At 42.0% G+C, this 21873-nt stretch overlaps 1 protein-coding gene across 3 annotated transcripts in view; it reads left to right on the top strand.

Annotated features, from left to right (window-relative positions):
* The window catches only part of eif4e2 (eukaryotic translation initiation factor 4E family member 2), a 50359-nt gene that overhangs the window by 12636 nt on the left and 15850 nt on the right, over positions 1 to 21873 (top strand). For 2 of the 3 annotated variants that reach the window (XR_011593648.1, XM_070883408.1), the window contains exons 3-5: positions 2209 to 2343; positions 6535 to 6639; positions 17226 to 17378. Coding sequence is in view for 2 of the 3 variants with exons in the window: in XM_070883408.1 (XP_070739509.1) it covers positions 2209 to 2343; positions 6535 to 6639; positions 17226 to 17378 (393 nt within the window). In the remaining variant the exon portion in view is untranslated. The remainder of the gene's footprint in view (positions 1 to 2208; positions 2344 to 6534; positions 6640 to 17225; positions 17379 to 21873) is intronic. The other variant, XM_070883409.1, reaches the window with a different exon arrangement.

The raw sequence follows: 21873 nt of genomic DNA, 5'->3' as shown, positions 1-21873 counted from the left end.
TAAAAAGTGGTGTTACATTAGCTACCCTCCAGTCCATAGGAACTGATGCAGAGTCGATAAACTGTTAGAAAATGATCACCAATGCATCCACTATTTCTAGGGCCACTTCCTTAAGTACTCTAGGATGCAGACTATCAGGCCCTGGGGATTTATTGGCCTTCAATCCCATCAATTTCCCTAACCAATTTTCCGCCTAATAAGGATATCCTTCAGTTTCTCCTTCTCACTAGATCTACTGTCCCCTAGTACATTCGGAAGATTATTTGTGTCTTCCTTCATGAAGACAGAACCGAAGTATTTGTTCAATTGGTCTGCCATTTCTTTGTTCCCCATTATAAATTCACCTGAATCCGACTGCAAGGGACCTACGTTTGTCTTCACTAATCTTTTTCTCTTCACATATTTATAGAAGCTTTTGCAGTCAGTTTTTATGTTCCCTGCAAGCTTCCTCTCGTACTCTATTTTCCCCCTCTTAATTAAACCCTTAGTCTTCCTCTGTTGAATTCTAAATTTCTCCCAGTCCTCAGGTTTGTTGCTGTTTCTAGCCAAATTATATGCCTCTTCCTTGGCTTTAACACTATCCTTCATTTCCCTTGTTAGCCATGGTTGAGCCACCTTCCCCGTTTTATTTTTACTCCAGACAGGGATGTACAATTGCTGAAGTTCATCCATGTGATCTTTAAATGTTTGCCATTGCTTATCCACCGTCAACCCTTTAAGTATCCTTTGCTTGTCTATTCTAGCCAATTCACGCCTCATACTGTCGAAGTTACCTTTCCTTAAGTTCAGGACCCTAATTTCCGAATTAACTATCACTACTCTCCATCTTAATAAAGAATTCTGCCATATTATGGTCACTCTTCCCCAAGGGGCCTCGCACAACAAGATTGCTAATTAGACCCTTCTCATTACACATCACCCAGTCTAGGATGGCCAGCTCTCTAGTTGGTTCCTCGACATATTGGTCTAGAAAACCATCCCTAATACACTCCAAGAAATCCTCCTCCACCACATTGCTACCAGTTTGGTTAGCCCGATATATATGTAGATTAAAGTCACCCATGATAACTGCTGTACCTTTATATTGCACACATCCCTTATTTCTTGTTTGATGCTGTCCCCAACCTCACTACTACTGATTGGTGGTCTGTACACAACTCCCACTAGCGTTTTCTGCCCTTGGTATTCCGCAGCTCCACCCATAATGATTCCACATCATCCAGGCTAATGTCCCTCCTTACTATTGCATCAATTTCCTCTTTAACCAGCTCGACAGCGCTCTCCTGAGGTGCAGGATCTAACAGATGTGGTTCAGATGATGGCAATGAATGCGGAGAGCATTGACCTTGCATGATCACTCCTGGACACCATCAGTGGGGTGGGTGATGAGATGTCGGGAGAAGTAACAACACTCTCTCCTGAAATGGGAACATAACCCAGGCACATGAGGGAGGGAATGTTGCAGGCAACTGATAGTGTCAGTGGACACGAGGGAGGGAATGTTGCAAGAGTTGAGACACTGTCAGGGCACAAGAGAGGGAATGTCGGAGTTAGCTTCTGCAATAAGGGAACACACCCAGATCCAGCGCCCATTGACAATCAACTACCACTTCCACTCCAATCCCCAGACCAGCATCTGAAGAGGCTCAAGCCCGGCCTTCCACATTACCGAGATGTTCGAAAGAATAAATAAGCTTGGTACCAACCCAAGAAACGTTGAGGGCAGGGGTGGAGTCAACAAGACCAAGCGCAGCGGGCAGTCTATGAATAAGGTAGTGTGTGGAGCATAATTCTAGGCAATGTGAAATCAGTTTTAAAAAGTGCTTATGCAGTCAGTTGAGTCAACTGGAAGTTTTTTTTAAATAAGTTTGTCTTTTTTAAAGCCAGGACTACAAAACATTTTAAAAAAATGGAATTTGTAGCTCACTATGTTATGGGCATTGCTGACTATAAATTGCAGTCTAGCTACCAGACTCCAACTGCTCAAATATCTGAGTAAATGTAAATAAATCAAAAGTACCACTGAAGAATGAGTAACCAAGAAATAAAAATCCTTTTTTTTTTAAAGCTGCCATTTACAGACCAGCAAATACTACAAGTGCGTACAAATAGGGAACATGACCATCTAACAAAAACAATCTGTGACCTTTCCCTCAAAATATTGAGTACGTTTGCTGCACTTTCATTCTAATATTTTGTTCCTTACAGACAGTGGTCCCTGGCCCAGGAGAACACCCGCTACAGTACAACTATACGTTCTGGTATTCCAGACGTACACCGGGTCGACCCACCAGCTCTCAGAGCTATGAACAGAATGTTAAACAGATTGGAACATTTGCATCCGTAAGCACTGTGTTCCTTTTATTGGCCATTTATGTTGTTACAGTAGCAAGATTATTAGATGGGAAGGTGTTTTGGTGTGGGGCTTTTCTTTGCTTGTCTTTAATTCTTTATTATGCATTAAATGGTGTTTTATTCTGCACAAAGACATTGAGGATAATTCTTAGGAAGAAGAATATAAAATAAGTTTTTCTTGGTGAGGGAAGTGGGGGGTTAGGTATTGGGGGAATACCCAAGTAAATATTTCTGTTTGTGCATGATATTAGAAAACAATGGGAGAGAAATTGGCCAGCCTTGTGCACGTTTTTTTCGGCAATATTTAGCCTTTTTTGTCGGTTAAATATACTCCTAAATTGGCCAAAGTTAACGAATGGCGGTTTTGAAATATTGCCGAAAAGCGGATCGACCACTTGCAACGCCAAAAAAAAAGGAACGCTTAAAATTGGCCGTTCAAGGAACCCGTACTCAATGGGGGAAAAAACGCCTGAGAAAAGCCAGTGTTGAAGCCCCAGAAACAGCGGTATGTATGAAGACCTACAAAAAAGTTTTTATTAATTCTTTTTCAGCGATTCATTCGTTAAGTGTATAGTGAATGTTTTTGGATTTATTTTTGCAGTTTTTTTTTTGTGTTTTCTCCCCTCCCAGGACCTGTATTTTTGGAGGTGTTGGGCCTCGAGCTAAAGTTGGCAAGGACCACCGCAAACCCTCGTGCAGCGCCGATCTTTACCGTCGGGTGCATATTTTTGCCAATTGTACCCCCTTTTTAAAAAAAAAATGCGACGTTTTTAGTGGTATTTTGTCCATAAAACAACGGGGGAAAAAAACGATCTCGCCAAAAACTGAATTTCTAGCCCTTGATGCCTTGAGAGTTGAGTAGTGATCTTTCCAGTTGCTGTTGAGTACTTACAATTAACTTAGATGGACAGCGTGCAACACAACGGTAAAGAACTAAGAGGATTAGAGTTGATTGCTTCATTGAACGTGCCAATGCTTACCAGTGAGCAGTCCTGTCTAGAAAATTAATATTTTACGATGATGGCAACACATGCCATACCTTTATTCCAATCAGCCATTAGCTGTTTACACTTCTCCTACCTCTAACTTTTCATCACCCACATGATCCAATCTATGTAACAATTTCAATAGCAGTTAGTTATTAATCATCCAGACCAATTAAATTTTCTTACTGAAGTGTTCCTAAATAACTTGAATTAATCTAGCACAATAAAAGTAGAATCAGAAAAGAAAAACTGAATCTTTTGCCTTTGTGATTCTAGCTGTCTGTTTTTTTAATCCTTTATTATTTTAAATCAGCAACAGCCATCATTTAAATAGAATGTTCCAAGTCAAATTAGAAGTAGCCAATGAGTGATTCTGCTCTTTCCAATTCAATTATGATGGGCTAGAAATTGCGGTCGGAGGCTCACGGCCGAAATGTTTTAACAATAGTACCTGGTTGTCCCGGAGGAACGAAGACTTGCGGTCCGAGGCCTAGATATGCAGCCCAGTGCAGAGTCCCATGTATTCCAGGAAAGTATGCGCATCCTGGGATCATGTGGGTCTGGACCACCAATCACAATGTAGTATCCTCATTCATAGTAATGGGAGCTCCGAGCTCCCCATTACTATCAATGAGAATACCCCTAAAATCAAAAAGCACAAACATAAATTTTTAAAAACACCACTTTTAAAAAAAAAATTAATAAAAGTTGCATTAAATTAAATGCTTGAGAAAATTTTTTTACATTTTTAAGTGTTTAAAAAATAAACTTACCTTCATAGACAGAGTTTTTAATATAAAAATAAGTAATGACATTTATTTTTTCTATCTATTAAAACTCTTCTGGTAAAACCAGGCCTTGCACCTGCTTTTACCAGGCTTAAGAGTTTGAAGGACATTCGCTGGGCAAGAGTTAGACAAATAGCCCAAATCTCCGCCCGCGAAAGCCCTTCTCCTGGGGATGTGTGCGAATTATCAAGACAATTTGACAGATTGCAAGTGCTGGGTTCAGGCGCACCCGGAACTTGTGGGGCCTCTTCGGGCACGTGCCCACATCGTACGCTGCCGGAGAGGCCGCAATTTCAGGGCCGATTAAATGAGGGGAATCAGTGTTCCATCGTAGCGCAAGATGCACTGAATATTATAGTTGAATTGCAGTATCAGCAGAGAAGTTCAGCACTAGTTCATTGTAATTTATTTCTGTACAGGGTACTTTGTAGTGATTTTAATAAGTTGATGGGGATGTTGCACCAAATTCCACGTCTAGGAGAAAACCAGAATTTTATTCCATTTCAATAACTGCTTAATAGTGGTACTAATAGTTTTCAGCAGTGTAGAAACTGCATTGTGCTGTAATTTAGGGGTATTCCACTTGTGCCCCTTTCCCAAGCCCTGGCAATCTAGAGCCCAGAAGTCGAGTCAAAGTCCTATTTGCCCGAGCATTTCTTATGTGCTTTTTGTCCTATTTGAATTGTCTATGATGCATGTGGGAGATTTTTAAAAACCCATCCAGATGATAGAAATTATGTTTTCAATTGTTGCATCAAGCTTGCGAGCAAGGCTCTTGCAGTTTGGCTGTACAGTGGTAGTGTCTGATTTGCTTGTTTGATAGCTGAGACTGTTCTGTGCCCTATATATTTTTAAAAATTGACTTGATTGGTGGATCAGCTTTGATTGTGAATGAATTAGTGTCTATATTCCTTAGTACTGGATCAAAAGGGAAAGAGGGATATGAGTAGGAGTGGTGCTGTTGGTCAGTCCCCTTCTTGCTGTACCTGTACCTCCTATATGGATTGGAAGCTATCAAAGAATACTGTGGGATCCATTGCTCTTGAAAACTTTTTATCAAGGATGTAAGTTGTGAATATACTGTATAGAATTACTAAAAGCTGCTTTTTTTTTGTAATCTAGCTAAATATACTAGTTTATTTAATCATGCTACTGTTGACCTTATTTCTAAATAAGCTGAAAATTATGAATGAAGTTTAAGTGTGGTATTTTCTATCATTCGGAGAGACCAGGAGTGCGTGGCGGCAACCTGTGCTATTTCCATTGTCTACCTTGCCGTTTACAGGGTCCATTGTATGCTCTGCAGTTTGCTTTCTCAGAATAATTTACAAGGTCATGTTAAATTTCTTAGGAGCAAGGTCTTGCCTGTGGAAGTGGAAATTTATGCATTTGGATATGAAAAACAAGTAGCATCTGGAGTGAGCCTGAATGTGAACTGTTATATAAGGATATTGGCCTCAACATTTAAATGTCCTTGTTGGCATTTTTGTAATTGGAATTATTAATGTAATCATATCCACGTAAATAAAATTTACTTGTTACCTTTTTGTGTATTTAAGCCATCCCGTGTTCCCCAGTTGTCTGCTGCTATTTGGCCCTCCATCTTCTAGGACAGGTTGGGCAATTGACTACTTCCACACTGGCACTTATCAAACCATTCAAAATACCCCCAAATCCAAAATCACTGACTTCAGTATTAATAGAGTAATAATAAAATTATGCTATTAGAGAGCAATAGGTAACCTGGGAGTGTGTATACATGGTAATAATCTCATAGAGGGATTGAGATGATATAATTGCAAAAATGGGCAACCATTATTTGAATCATTGAGTAAAATTGCAGCCTCTGAGCCAACACAGGGAAGTTGAGTGTGGACTTTTTCATTCTATTTTTACTCTATTTGCTGGCAGTAGGTGTCATGATGGTTATTGATGGCCAGATGCTCCATACCATTGACACAATTATGTCATTGTTGAATAATTTAATAATCATGTGGGTTTCACATCATCTGCAATTGATGGCCAAAATATGTATTTAGCTGGCAAAACATAAGATTGTTTAGCTGTCACGCTGTGATTAAGCTCAGCCCCAATTAAAGGCTCCACATGAGTATTTTACCATCATCTGCCCATTGTCCAGTTTATTGCAGCCTGATTTAGTACTGTATAATTGAAAGTATTTATGTTGGGGAAATCTTGACTTGCAGAAACACAGCAATCATCTTGTCCTTATGTGATGGGTGGGGTGGTGGTTATGGCTGGAACTTTAAATAAAATCTAAAATTCTTGGTTCTTTGTGCCCTACACAATGCTGAAATGGATCGGCAATACTTTTAAACATTTTAGTAATTCGGTGCAACTGTGCTAAGATTTCACACATGCATTTTTTTCCTTTTTCTTTTCAGGTTGAACAGTTCTGGAGGTTTTATAGCCATTTAGTTCGACCTGGTGACCTCACAGGACACAGTGACTTTCACCTGTTCAAGGATGGCATTAAACCAATGTGGGAGGTGAGCAGCTGCCTTTATAGGGTACTGCTCAATGAATATGACATGCTTGGTGTTTTCTCCTGACATGCAATTTTTTTTTTGGTTTTACTTACTCCAAAACTAATGGGTTAAAATTATGTTGCGATACACATGTTAATGTGAAATTCATCTATCTGCTATTCTAGTAAAAGCATTAACCCTTTTATTTTAAATAGGTCAGTAGCTTTTGTTTTCAATATTGGATTAGAGTAATTTTAACTCATTTATCTTGTTCAGGTTTAAAAATAGTTAATTTATATGAAAACATGGATAAATTCAACATCTATTTTGTAAACTGAATGAAAATATGTGAATTCCAAATCAGTCCAGTGTCATCTTGGCCCTTAATTTGAGATTTGGGGCTAATTTATTGTCTTGAGGAGAAAACATGCACACAAATTCTACTTGTGATTTTTTTTTGTTGTTGGCAAAACTCTTGGCTCAGCTGCTTCATGCTCCTATGTTTTATTTTTAAAATTATAGTTTTTCTTCACCTGATTCCTACATGGTGCCTAATGTAGTTTCAGAAACCACTGACCATCAATGAGAGCTGTCAACGCTGAGAATGGACTGTAAAAATGGCAGAGATTGCAAGTCCATTTAAACAAATTAATCTGTTTACTTTAAAGGGTGACATGATGTGCCTTGAAGTAGATTATCGGTTAAATGCTCTGTGCCACATCTTCACTTTTGGGTTTCATAGAATCATACAGCACATAAGGAGGCCATTTGGCCCATTATGCCTGTGCCAACTGTTCAATTAGTCACACTCCCCTGCTCTTCCCCATAGCCTGCAAGGCGTTCTTTTGCAAGTACATATCCAATTCTCTTTTGCAAGTTACTGTTATGTCTGCTCCACTACCCTTTCAGGCAGTACATTCCAGATCATAGCAAATCGCTGCGTAAAATAAAAAACAAAATTCTAATTTCCCTCTAGTTCTTTTGCCACTTATCTTAAATCTGTCTCATCTGGTTATTAACTCTTCTGCCAATGGAAACTGTTTTTCCTTACTCTAAAGAAAATCCCTCACAATTGTGAACTCTTCTATTAAATCTCCCCTTAACCCTCTGCTCAAAGAAGAACAATCCCAATTTCTCGAGTTTCTCCACATAACTGAAGTCTGTCATCCCTGGTATCATTCTGGTAAATCTCTGGACCCTCTCATAGAAATTAGGTGCAGGAGCAGGCCATTCGGCCCTTCGAGTCTGCACCGCCATTCAATAAGATCATGGTTGATCATTCCCTCAGTACCCCTTTCCTGCTTTCTCTCCATATCCCTTGATCCCTTTAGCGGTAAGGGCCATATCTAACTCCCTCTTGAATATATCCAATGAACTGGCATCAACAACTCTCTGCGGCAGGGAATTCCACAGGTTAACAACTCTCTGAGTGGTGAAGTTTCTTCTCAACTCAGTCCTAAATGGCCTACCCCTTATCCTAAGACTATGTCCCCTGGTTCTGGACTTCCCCAACATCGGGAACATTCTTCCCGCATCTAACCTGTCCAGTCCCATCAGAATCTTATACATTTCTATGAGATCCCCTCTCATTCTTCTAAACTCCAGTGAATAAAGGTCCAGTTGATCCAGTCTCTCCTCCTATCTCAGTCCAGCCATCCCTGGAATCAGTCTGGTGAACCTTCGCTGCACTCCCTCAATAGCAGAATGTCCTTCCTCAGATTAGATGATGAAAACTGAACACAATATTCCAGGTGAGGCCTCACCACGGCCCTGTACAACTGCAGTAAGACCTCCCTGCTCTTATACTCAAATCCCCTAGCTATGAAGGCCAACATACCATTTGCCGCCTTCACCTCCTGCACCTGCATGCCAACTTTCAATGACTGATGAACCATGACATTGAGGTCTCGTTGCACCTCCCCTTTTCCTAATCTGCCGCCATTCAGATAATAGTCTGCCTTCGTGTTTTTGCTCCCAAAATGGATAACCTAACATTTATTCACATTATACTGCAACTGCCATGCATTTGCCCACTCACCTAACCTGTCCAAGTCACCCTGCAGCCTCTTGGTGTCCTCCTCACAGCTCACACCACCACCCAGTTTAGTGCCATCTTCCTTAAGTACTCTGGGATGTAGACTATCAGGCCCCGGGGATTTATCGGCCTTCAGTCCCATCAATTTCCCTAACACAATTTCCCGCCTAATAAGGATATCTTTCAGTTCCTCCTTCTTCTCACTAGACCCACTATCCCCTAGTGCATTCGGAAAGTTATTTGTGTCTTCCTTCGTGAATACAGAAACAAAATATTTGTTCAATTGGTCTGCCATTTCTTTGTTCCCCATTATAAATTCACCTGAATTCGACTGCAAGGGACCTACGTTTGTCTTCACTAATCTTTTTCTCTTCACACATTTATGGAAGCTTTTGCAGTCCGTTTTTATGTTCCCTGCAAGCTTTCTCTCGTACTCTATTTACCCCTCTTAATTAAACCCTTAGTCCTCCTCTGTTGAATTCTAAATTTCTCCCAGTCCTCGGGTTTATTGCTTTTTCTAACCAATTTATGTGTCTCTTCCTTGGTTTTAACACTATCCTTAATTTCCCTTGTTAGCCACGGTTGAGCCACCTTCCTCGTTTTATTTTTACTCCAGACAGGGATATACAATTGCTGAAGTTCATCTATGTCATCTTTAAATGTTTGCCACTGCTTATCCACCGTCAACCCTTTAAGTGTCCTTTGCCAGTCTATTCTAGCCAATTCATGCCTCATACTGTCGAAGTTACCTTTCCTCAAGTTCAGGACCCTAGTTTCCGAATTAACTGTGTCACTCTCCATCCTAATAAAGAATTCTACCATGTTATGGTCACTCTTCCCCAAGGGGTCTCGCACAACAAGATTGCTAATTAGTCCTTTCTCATTACACATCACCCAGTCTAGGATGGCCAGCTCCCTGGTTGGTTCCTCGACACATTGACCTAGAAAACCATCCCTAATACACTCCAGGAAATCCTCCTCCACCACATTGCTTCCAGTTTGGTTAGCCCAATCAAAATGTAGATTAAAGTTGCCCATGATACACCTTTATTGCACACATCCCTTATTTCTTGTTTAATGCTGTCCCCAACCTCACTACTACTGTTTGGTGGTCTGTACACAACTCCCACTAGCGTTCTCTGCCCTTTGGTATTCCGCAGCTCCACCCATACCGATTCCACATCATCCAGGCTAATGTCCCTCCTTACTATTGCATTAATTTCCTCTTTAACCAGCAATACCACCCCGCCTCCTTTTCGTCTCTGTCTATCCTTCCTAAATGTTGAATACCCCTGGATGTTGAGTTCCCAGTCTTGGTCACCCTGGAGCCATGTCTCTGTGATGCTAATTACATCATATCCATTAACTGCTATCTACGCAGCTAATTCGTCCACCTTATTCCGAATACTTCTCGCATTGAGGCACAGAGCCTTCAGGCTTGTCTTTTTAACGCACTCTGCCCCTTTTAGAATTTTGCTTAATGTGGCCCTTTTTGTTTATTGCCTTGTGTTTCTCTGCCCTCCACTTTTACTATTCTGCTTTCTATCTTTTGCTTCTGCCTCCATTTTATTTCCCTCTGTCTCCCTGCATAGGTTCCCATCCCCCTACCATGTTAGTTTAACTCCTCCCCAACAGCACTAGCAAACACTCCCCCTAGGACATTGGTTCTGGTCCTGTCCAGGTGCAGACCGTCCGGTTTGTACTGGTCCCACCTCCCCCAGAACCGGTTCCAATGTCCCAGGAATTTGAATCCCTCCCTGCTGCACCACTCCTCAAGCCACGTATTCATCTGAGCTATCCTGCAATTCCTACTCTGACTAGAACATGGCACTGGTAGCAATCCTGAGATGACTACTTTTGAGGTCCTACTTTTTAATTTAGCTCTTAGCTCCCTCAATTTGTCTCGTAGGACCTCATCCCAGTTTTTTTTACATATATCGTTGGTACCTATATGCACCACGACAACTGGCTGTTCACCCTCCCTTTTCAGAATGTCCTGCACCCGCTCCGAGACATCCTTGACCCTTGCACCAGGGAGGCAACATACCATCCTGGAGTCTTGGTTGCGGCCGCAGAGACGTCTGTGTAGTCCCCTTACAATCAAAACCCCTATCACTATCGCTCTCCCACTCTTTTTCCTGCCCTCCTGTGCAGCAGAGCCACCCACGGTGCCATGCACTTGGTTGCTGCTGCTCTTCCCTGATGAGTCATCTCCATCAACAGTGCCCAAAGCGGTGTATCTGTTTTACAGGGGGATGACCGCAAGGGACCCCTGCACTACCTTCCTTGCACTGCTCTTCCTGTTGGTCACCCATCCCCTATCTGGCTGCGTACCTTTAACCTGCGGTAAGACCAGCTCGCTAAATGTGCTATTCACGTCATTTTCAGCATCGTGGATGCTCCAGAGTGAATCCACCCGCAACTCCAGTGCCGCAATGCGGTCCATCAGGAGCTGGAGGCGGATACACTTCCCGCACATGTAGTCGTCGGGGACACTGGAAGCGTCCCTGACTTCCCACATAGTACAGGAGGAGCATAACGTGTCTGAGCTCTCCTGCCATGACTTAACCCTTAGATTAACTTAATTTGGCAACAACAATGCTAAAGGTTACTTACTGATAAAGAAAAGAAAAAGAAAAGCTACTTACCAATCACTTACCCCCTTGGCTGTGACGTCGCCTTTCGATTTCTTTCTACTTCTTTTTTGCCTTCTCCCACTGCTGCAGCTGCATAAGCTAGCCTCACCGACTCACCACGCTGGTCCCCGAACTGCTGGGCCTTTTATAGGCTGCTGCTGCTGCGAATCCCACCTCACTGACTCACGTTGTCAAAAGCCTTTTGAAAGTCCAGATACACCACATCCACTGGTTCTCCCTTGTCCACTCTACTAGTTACATCCTCAAAAAATTCTGGAAGATTTGTCAAGCATGATTTCCCTTTCATAAATCCATGCTGACTTGGACCGATCATGTCACTGTTTTCCACATGCACTATTTCATCTTTAATAATTGATTCCAACATTTTCCCCACCACCGATGTCAGGTTAACCGGTCTTTAATTCCCTGTTTTCTCTCTCACTCTTTTTTTTAAAAAGTGGTGTTACATTAGCTACCCTCCAGTCCATAGGAACTGCTCCAGAGTCAATCGAATGTTGGAAAATGATCACCAATGCAGCCACTATTTCTAAGGCCACTTACTTAGGCTGCATCCCAGAGTACTTCTCAGGCCCTGGGAATTTATCGGCCCTCAATCCCATCAATTTCCTTAACACAATTTCCTGACTAATAAGGATTTCTTTCAGTTCCTCCTTTTCGCTAAACCCTCGAACCCCCAGTATTTCCAGAAGGTTATTTATGTCTTCCTTAGTAATGATAGATCCAAAGTATTTGTTCAGTTGGTCTGCCATTTCTTTGTTCCCCATTATAAATTCACCTGATTCTGACTGCAAGGGACCTACGTTGGTCTTCACTAATCTTTTTCTCCAAGGCCTTGCCATCCTTAGTTTTGTTGGGGAGAGCTGAAGAATTAGTACAATGTGTCTCGTATTAGACAGCAGAATATCTATTTCAACACCAGACAGCAGTGGGGATAGAACGCTCCACTTTATGTAATTACCCATAATTGAAAATGAATATCTTTTGAAGTAAAGAAAATTGAGTGGTTTTATTCTTCATTAAATGCATCTAACAATGGATAACTATTGGAAATTTCTGTGTCCTAAATTATAGTTGAATGTTCTGGATTGGGAAATTGCAAATGCCACTTAAAAGTGAGGGCGAGGGAAGAAACCAGGTAACTGCAGACATGTCTGTTTAGCAACACTTGTGAGGAACTTACTGGAAACTATCATCAGAGGCAGAGTGACGGAGCACTTGAACAAGTATCTTGATCAAAGAGAGTCAGCATGGATTTATGAAGTATTGTTATGTCTGACTAATTTAGTGATTTTCTTTTTTTGTCACTAACATATTGGATAGGAAATGTGTCTTCAGATGTTGTCTACATGGACTTCCAGAAGGCATTTGATAAGGTTCTGCACAAAACATTATTAGCAAAAGTGAAAGTGCACAGAATTGGGACGTAACTTTGTGACATGGGTCAGTAATTGATTGGGAGGTAAGAGACAAAGTAGGGATAAAGGAAACTCTCTCTAATTGACGGGATGTGGCACATGGTATTCCACAGGGATCTGTACTGGGGATGTTTGATGAAGTACTCATTGTGTGCTTCAAAGATATTAACCCTGAAGCCATGAAAATGGTTTTAAAAATATCAGGAGAACGTTGCTGTTCTGTGTAATTTTATATTTCTTTTAGACTTAAAGTTTGAATTTTAAAAAAAATAGAACTCATAGAATGGTTACAGCACAGAAGGAGGCCATTCGGCCCATTGACCCCGTGACCGGCTCTCTGCAAGAGCACTTGAGCTACTCCCACTCCCCTGTCCTTTCCCTGTAGCCCTGCAAAATTGTTCCTTCAAGTATTTATCCAATTCCATTTTGAAGGCTACTATTGAATCTGTACCACCGCCATCCACCACCCTATCAGAGAGTGCATTCCAAATTCTAACCCCTTGTTGCGTAAAAAGGTTTTTTCCTCATGTCGCCTCTGGTTCTTTTGCCAATCACCTTAAATCTGTGCCCTCTGGTTATCAGCGCTTCAGCCATTGGAAATAGTTTTTCTTTATTTACTCTATCTAAATCCTTCATGATTTTGAACACATCTATCAAATCTCCTCTTGGCCTTCTCTGCTCTAAGGAGAATAACCCCAGTTTCTCCAGCCTATCCACGTAATTGTAATCCCTCATCCCAGGAACCATTCTAGTAAATCTCTTCTGTACTCTTTTCAAAGCCTTCACGTCCTTCCTAAAGTGTACTGCCCAGAATTGGACACAATACTCCAGCTGGGGCCGAACTCGTGTTTTATATAGGTTTAGCATAACTTCCTGGCTTTGTTTATAAAGCCCAGGATCCTATATGCTTTATTAACTCTTTTGTTAACCTGTCCTGCACCTTCAAAGATTTATGAACACACACCCCCAGGTCTCTCCCTTTTTGCACCCCCTTTAAAATTGTACCATTTAGCATGTATTGTCTCCTCATTCTTCCTACCAAAATGTATCACCTCCCACTTTTCTGCTTTGAATTTCATCTGCCATGTGTCTGCCCATTTCACCAGCCTGTCTATGCCCTCTTGACATCTATTACTAACTTCCTCACTGTTTACTGCACTTCCAAGTTTTGTGTCATCTGCAAATTTCAAAATTGTGCCCTGTACCCCCAAATCCAAGTCATTAATATATGTTAAAGACAACAGTGATTTTCATACTGAATCTTGGAGACATCACAGTGTACCTCCCTCCAGTCCGAAAAAGAACCGTTCACCACAGCTCTTTTTTTCTATCCCATAACCAATTTTGTATCGATGCTCCTACTGCCACTTTCATCCCATGGGTTTCAATTAGGCTATTTCATTAGGCTAACTAGCCTAATATGTAGTATATCTCTTGTGAACTATTGGTCCTAACCAACCAGAATAGTCTGCTTAAACATGATGAATGGCCACTTCAAGGTGTGGAGGGTTGTTTTGAATATTAAGGGATATGGGGATAGTGCAGGAAAGTGGAGTTGAAAATGAGCCATGATCTTATTGAATGGCGGAACAGGTTCGAGGGACCGAATGGCCTACTCCTGCTCCTAATTCTTATGTTGACACCTCTGGTACTGTACCAGAGTAAGAATTCATTGTCTACAACAGCAGAGGAGAGGAATTGGCTCAAAAAATCAGCTATGTATTTTGTTCGTACCAGTACAAAGACTTTTATTTTTATAGTCAACATGTTGTACAAGAAGGCTTGTAGTTTTGAGGCAAGTAGTTAACAAATGTCCCTTGAGTTGTGTAGAAAAGCAACTCAAGATGCACTTTTACTCATACTTTCATTTGAAACAACTGTGTTCTCAGTCTTGTTGTGTGAATCTTGGAGATAGTGTTGGATTTTGTTTTGTTGTTGTATGAGTGATTGCAACCACTAGTTCACAGCAGATAACATCAATAATAACTTAGTGCCTTTAATATAGAAAAAAGTTCCATAGCATTTGTGGTGGAGGGAGAAACATGCCAAGCCAAAGGAGGAGAGATCAGATGGGATGTCAAAAGCTTGGTCAAAGAGCTGGTTTTAACAACCCTCAACAAGGAGGGAGCGATGGAGGGAATTTAAGGGTGAGGAATAGACAGCTGAAGGTATGACTGCTGATGGTGGGGGTGAATGAAGGCAAGCTACTCGAGGCAGAGTTGGAGGAATGATAAGGTGGGAGGGGTTGGGTGTTTGTTGGGCTGGAGGAGGCGATGGAAGGAAGGAATTAAAAATCTAAAAAGAATGTTAAGTTAGGGACATTGTTGGACTGGGAGCCAACATATCAGCAAAAGGATGGGCGATGGGCAAGTGGGACTTGATGCAGGAAAGGATGGAGGCAGAAAAGTTTTGGATGAGCTAATTTAGAAGAGCCACTGGTACGTTTAACTAAAGAACGTTGCAGTGGGAAAATATCTAGGCTCTTTACCAAGTATTTTTATCTTAATGTATTGTAATGGATACCAGAAGAGACTGGTGAGGATAAGGGAATGGGTCGGCGTGGGATAAGATGCAGATGGTTGAATTTGGACTGTTTATAATTTATGTAAGGTTAAACTGGCATGCTGATGAAATTGTTGTAGAAGTCCAGCCTGGAGATAATTGAAGATGTGGCTGAGGGTTTCCACAGCAGTGAGCGTGATGTAAAAAGAAAGACTTGGATTTTATATAGCACCTTTCATGACCACCGGACGTCTCCAAAGTACTTTATAGCCAATTAAGTACTTTTTGGGATGTAGTCACTATTGTAATGTGGAAAACGTGGCAGCCAATTTACTCACCAGCAAGCACCCACAAACAGCAATGTGATAATGACCAGATAATCTTTTTTTTTTAAATCCCATGCTGTTCTTTGAAATAGTGCCATGGAATCATTTACAACTGGGGTAGAAGGAAGGCTTCTCTTCCTCGAGGTGGACTCCCTGATATAAGGAGTTGACACCTGCCCTCTGCATAGCGACCACGGAATCACTCATACGAAAACTTCAGTTCAACTGGGTTTTATTCGAGCATGCAAGGGAAGTATTCCCAGGAACACTTCCCAGAACAACAGTTTATAATGACATTTATATGTATTCTGAGGGGTGCAACTCTCCTACAAAACCATCGATTGGTCTACTGCTATCAGCGAAGTTACATTGATTTGTTGACTCTTATCAGACTAGCTCTGAGTGGTTCTTTATCACATGTCCCCCTTCTGGGATGTGTTATTCAATGGTGTCACTTTGCCTCAGTTTCTCATGACATGTGAAGTAACCTTGCTTCCCAGGGTTTGATATCTTGTTCCCAAAACATCTGCTTTCTTATCCTGTTACCAAGAGAACTTTAATCATCATATCCTAGTTTCTCATGAGATACAGATGCTGTTTACAATCTATGTTCCCAAACACTTTACTCTCCACTGTCCTTGGCAAGTGGTGTTCTATACTGAATGTGTTGTTTCCATTGTTGGTTACCTATGGTGGTTCATTAACCATCAGGCTTTGCAACCTAGCAAACTTTGCTGCTTCCCCTTCTTAAAACCCATTCAAGCAAGTGTATGAGCGTGCTTTAAATGCATAAGTGAGTTTTGCATACAATTACAATCGCTATAGAGACAGAGGAACTCCCGATTCCTCAGAAGGTCCTAATACTGATAAGCCCTACAATTCGGGTATCGGTTTTCCTCCCCTTACAACGACCACTTGAGCGAGCAGATGGGGCCTTGGTTTAACGTCTCATCCGAAAGACGGCATCTCTGACAGTGCAATACCTCAGCACTACATTGGAGTGTCGGCCTAGATTTATGTGCTCAAGTCCCTGGAGTGATACAGTAAGGGCAGAGGTGGGTGATATTGAAGAGATGGAAATGGGCAGTGTTGGTGATGGGTACGATGTCGGCCCTGACACTCTGCTCAAATTGAAACAGAATCCTGTGGTTGTGCATCATCTGTCTGATCCTCAATGAGCAGCCATTGCTAGAGATGTGCTGATTACAGGTAGGAGTGGAACCAAGTGAGGGTGGTACCACAGAGAATGAGTACAGTTGAAAATGGGATGGTTGTGTCAAATGCTGTGGAGATGTAGAGGATGATGAGATAACTCAGTGGTCACAATACCTGGACAGGTTGGGAACCAGACCCTCTGCATTTGATCACAGATAGGAGAGGTGGGCACAGAGTTAGGTTGTAATGACACAATTGAGGACCTTTAGAGGAAAGTGAGGTTGGAGATGGGGTGGTAGTTGAGAAAGATTGAGACCAATGAGGAAATTGTCAAAATGCTACTTATTCTATAATAATGCATCTCCTGCTACTTGACTGTTGAAGTCACGAGAGCCAACAGCTCACCCACTTCCCTTCCCAGTTATAGCAGATTTGATGGCAGAGTGAGATAAAATGAATGGATAAACATAAAATTACTCTTTTGGTTTAAGGTTTTTATTTTTTGGATCTCTTCCAGGATGAAGCTAATAAGAATGGTGGAAAGTGGATTATCCGTTTGCGGAAAGGACTAGCATCACGCTGCTGGGAGAACTTGATTTTGGCAATGCTGGGCGAGCAGTTCATGGTTGGAGAGGAGATATGTGGAGCTGTTGTTTCAGTTCGATTTCAGGTGTACCATTCGCTTCAATTTTCTGAAGAAAATTGTTTGCCAGTTTTAGTTTTGTTTGAATCCTGGCACAATTTTGATTGAAATAATAACACATGCTTTTATTTTACAGCTCGCAGTGCTTTACACCAAGCGTATTGCTTGAAAGTGCTTTGTGCTCCATGAAAGGTTTATGAAAATTTGTAGTGAACCCAAATTGTATTTGCTAAATGTTTAAATGTAATACTGTGCTGGGGCAAGCAGAATATAGTGACTGAGGATCAAAAGCAGTTTACAATTACACCTAATCTCAGTTACTGACCTTTAGCTAAAATGAGTGAACATTTTTTGGTCAATTTTGCCAATTATAAATGATCCCTTTTTAATTATTATATAGTGCAGTTTAGAAATGGAACCTATTTAAGCAATTAATCCTTAAAACAAAAACAAAACTGATTCCACTAAAATGTCTTGTGCAGTTGAAAATTTTAAACCTGTGCTTTGCTTTCTACTATCAGTGTTACTGTAATCTGACATGAAAAATTAGGTTTTTTTTGGTTATAATCCCTAAAACCCTGATCTAAGAAAATCCTGAAAAAAAGCAAGTAAGTTTAAAAAAAATTTTTAAATACATATTTTGATTTAACAGGAACTAAACAGATGAGAATCCTATTCACTCAGCAAGACACTCCAGAAACTTTCTATGAAATTATGGTTAAGTTCATTGTATTTTTAATATCTAAAGAGCATCATATTGCTCTATCTCCAATCCATGTCCAAGAACTAGGGTGCAGAGAGAAACAAATGTATTTTTTTTAAAAACTGATTAAACATGCATGACCACCCAGAAAACTAGCAAATGCTGACATACACTCAAAATGCTTGCAACTCAAGAATAGCCTTGATTAATGCCTATGACCTGTGAAATCAAGGTGGCAGATTTTCTGCTTATTGCGCTTGGGTCCATTGAATCACTTGGGTTTGGTGCATAGAGGGAAATCAAATGGGAGGATCGAACACAAGCATTGGAGCCTGTCCTAATTTCCTTCCATTAATTAAAAGGGACTGAAAATTAGGCAAGCTTCATTACTGACGTGATCCTCCTTTCTTGATTTTTCTTCTCTGCAATGCACCTAAACAATCCATTACACCACAGGATACTAACAGGCAAATCTGCTCAAGCTGTAGGCATATCCAGTATTCCTTCTTATATTGGAAGAAAACATTTTAAGTTCATAAAGGCATGAAGAGGGAAATACAAACGGATGTAAATTTCGAGTTTATACAGAAATTATGCATTTTGGTTAATTTTAAGCACATTTATACTTTACAATGAATAGATATTTAATCCAACTACTTCATGGAGACATTCTCTCCTCCAACTTCCATAATGTGCTACTTCATACTGGCACTCTTCTCACTTTGTCCCCTTCTCCCCTCTTAACTGGACACTTCTTCTCTCCTCTCAATTCAACCTGGCATTCTTATCCCTCTTCAACACTGGCACTTTCCCCACTCCCTCTGTTAATTCCGGCAGTCTCCTTTCTCCCCCTCCTCAATAATCCACCAGCAGCTTACCCATTTTTTTTCTAGCCATTGTATACTGTAGGTGTAGTTGAGATTTCTCACCTACAGTATATAGCAGCTAGGAGCATTTCCGTTAAAGGCAGATGGGTCCAGTCCAGTCGATTGTGGCAAGATGTAGAATCAATGGACCCAAGTTTCGGCCTCAGTTGCTCCTGATTTTTTTGAGCAACTGGTGTAGAACGGAGTATCTTAGAAATCCAAATTCTCGGCATTTAGTTTGCTTCAGTTAGAACAGTTGAGGAGGAGGAGGAGGAGGGAGGAGGTGGTTCGGGTCGGGAGGAAGCAGGAGCTGGGCGTGGGAGGCAGCCTTATGCACGCAGCCCCAGTGAGGCCATTCGGCCAGGGCTAGGGGGCTGCATGCTTTGGGCCCCTCCCACACAGTTTTGGGCGCCTGGAGCTACTGCACATGGGTGCCCATTGTAGCGCGCATGTGCAGAGGTCCCGGCACTGTTTTCAGCGCAGGGACCTAGCTCCGCCCCCTACAGCTCGTACCGCGCCGAGGGCCAGAGGACCTGCAGGGAGCAGGAGAATCTAAGTTTTTTTTTAGGCGCACTTTGTGGCGTGAAAAACGGGCGTCCAGGTCGGGACTGCGCCGTTCTAGGCACGATCCGAAACTTGGGCCCATAGAATGGTTACAGCACAGAAGAAGACCATTCAGCCCTTAGAGCTTGTGCTGGCTCTCTGCAAGAGGATTTGGGAGTGGGACTTGAGGACAGAGAAGTTTTATCTGCAGTGATTTTTGGCAGCAAATAAACCTAACTATTTTTAGTCTACTTTTTGGTCTTGGCAAGGAGGCACTGGTGATGGTCTAAATTGGGTCAGGATCGGAAGTGTAGGAAGCTCCAGGATCTGAGTTGTGCATACAAGAGAGTGGCAGTGAGGGGCTATGATGGGCCACAAGTACACATTTGTCCCAATAGAGGTATTGGACAGTGAACCTCTATGTGCAGAGGTAGGTAAATAATAAGTAGGAAGCAATGAGAACCATTATCCACGACAGAGTAGACCTCAAGTGCCGGACCTGGAGAGAGAATCTGGCCTGTGTGGGGGAAAGTTGGTACAGGAAATTCTAATCTTCAGTGGATAAGATTAATGTTTTTTGAAAACTTCTTTGGTTTTCTGGTGTTTATTTCCTCTAGCTAAATATTGGAAGATCGTTTGTGGTGATCCCCGCCACAAACCCTGTTGCCTAGTCACCGACTCCATCCCTCTACATAAGAACATAAGAAATTGGAACAGGAGTAGGCCAGACGGCCCCTCGAGCCTGCTCCACCATTCAGTAAGATCATGGCTGATCTGATCATGGACTCAGCTCCGCTTCCCTGCCCGCTCCTCATAACCCCTTATCCCCATATCGTTTAAGAAACTGTCTATTTCTGTCTTAAATTTATTCAAAAGCAAGTATATCCTTTTGTAAATATGGAAACCAAAACTGCACGCAGTATTCCAGGTGTAGCCTCACCAATACCCTGTATAGCTGTAATAAGACTTCCCTGCTTTTATACTCCATCCCCTTTGCAATAAAGGCCAAGATTCCATTAGCCTTCCTGATCACTTGCTGTACCTGCATACTAACCTTTTGTGTTTCATGCATAAGTAACCCCAGGTCCCGCTGTACTGCAGCACTTTGCAATCTTTTTCCATTTAAATAATTACTTGCTCTTTGATTTTTTTTCTGCCAAAGTGCATGACTCCTCACTTTCCAACATTATACTCCATCTGCCAAATTTTTGCCCATTCACTTAGCCTGTCTATGTCCAGTTGCAGACTTTTTGTGTCCTCCTCACACATTGCTTTTCCTCCCATCTTTGTAGCAAACTTGGCTACGTTACACTCAGTCCCTTCTTCCAAGTCGTTAATATAGATTGTAAATAGTTGGGGTCCCAGCACTGATCCCTGCGGCACCCCACTAGTTACTAGTTGCCAACCAGAGAATGAACTATTTATCCTGACTCTCTGTTTTCTGTTAGCCAATTCTCTATCCATGCTAATATATTACACCCAGCCCCGTGAACTTTTATCTTGTGCAGTAACCTTTTATGTGGCACTTTGAAGTTGAACCAGACTGTTCGCAACCATGGCATCCTATTTGACTCCGAGCTGAGCTATCGACCCCACATCTCCATCATTAAGTCCCCCTACTTCCACCACATTGCCTGTCACCGCCCCTCTCTCAGCTCATCTGCCGCTGAAACCCTCATCCATGCCTTTGATACCTTTTTAGGTTCGACTAGTGCAATGCTCTCCTGGCCGGCCTCCCACCTTGCCACATCTGTAAACTTGAGCTCATCCAAAACTCTGCTGCCCATAACTTGTCTTACACCAAATCCTGTTCACCCATCATTTTCTCTTCTCAGGCAGTCCCTCGGAGTCGAGGATGACTTGCTTCCACACTAAAAATGAGTTCTCAGGTGACTGATGAGTCCGATATGGGACCTACAGTCTGTCACAGGTGGGGCAGACGGTGGTTGAGGGGATGTTGGTTGAAGGGCCGGTTGGTTAGGGTGCTTGGGTTGTCGTGTGCTCCTTCCGCTGTGCTCGCTGACCTACATTGGCTCCTGGTCCAGTAAAGCCTCAATTTAAAAATTCTCATCCTTGTTTTCAAACCCCTCCAGAGCCTCACCACTCCCTATCTCTGATCTCCTCAAGCCCAAGAACTTTGAGTTATCTGCGCTCCTCCAATTCTGACCTTTTGAGCATCCCCGATATTCGTCGCTCTTTTGGTGACCGTGCCTTCAGCTGCCTCGGCCTTAAGCTTTGGAATACCCTCCATAAACCCCTCTACCTCTCTCTCCTTTTAAGACACTCTTTAAAACCTACCTCTTTGACCGAGCCTTTGGTCACCTGTCCTAATATTTTCTTATGTGGCTTGGTGCCAAATTTTGTTTGATAATGGCTCTTGTGAAGAGCCTCGGAATGTTTTGCTATGCTA

This window comes from Pristiophorus japonicus, chromosome 6 (genome assembly GCF_044704955.1).
Source record: "Pristiophorus japonicus isolate sPriJap1 chromosome 6, sPriJap1.hap1, whole genome shotgun sequence".
NCBI lineage: Eukaryota > Metazoa > Chordata > Chondrichthyes > Pristiophoridae > Pristiophorus > Pristiophorus japonicus.
The sequence above is the reverse complement of the archived record's forward strand: the minus strand, read 5'-3'. Positions and strand labels throughout refer to the sequence as shown.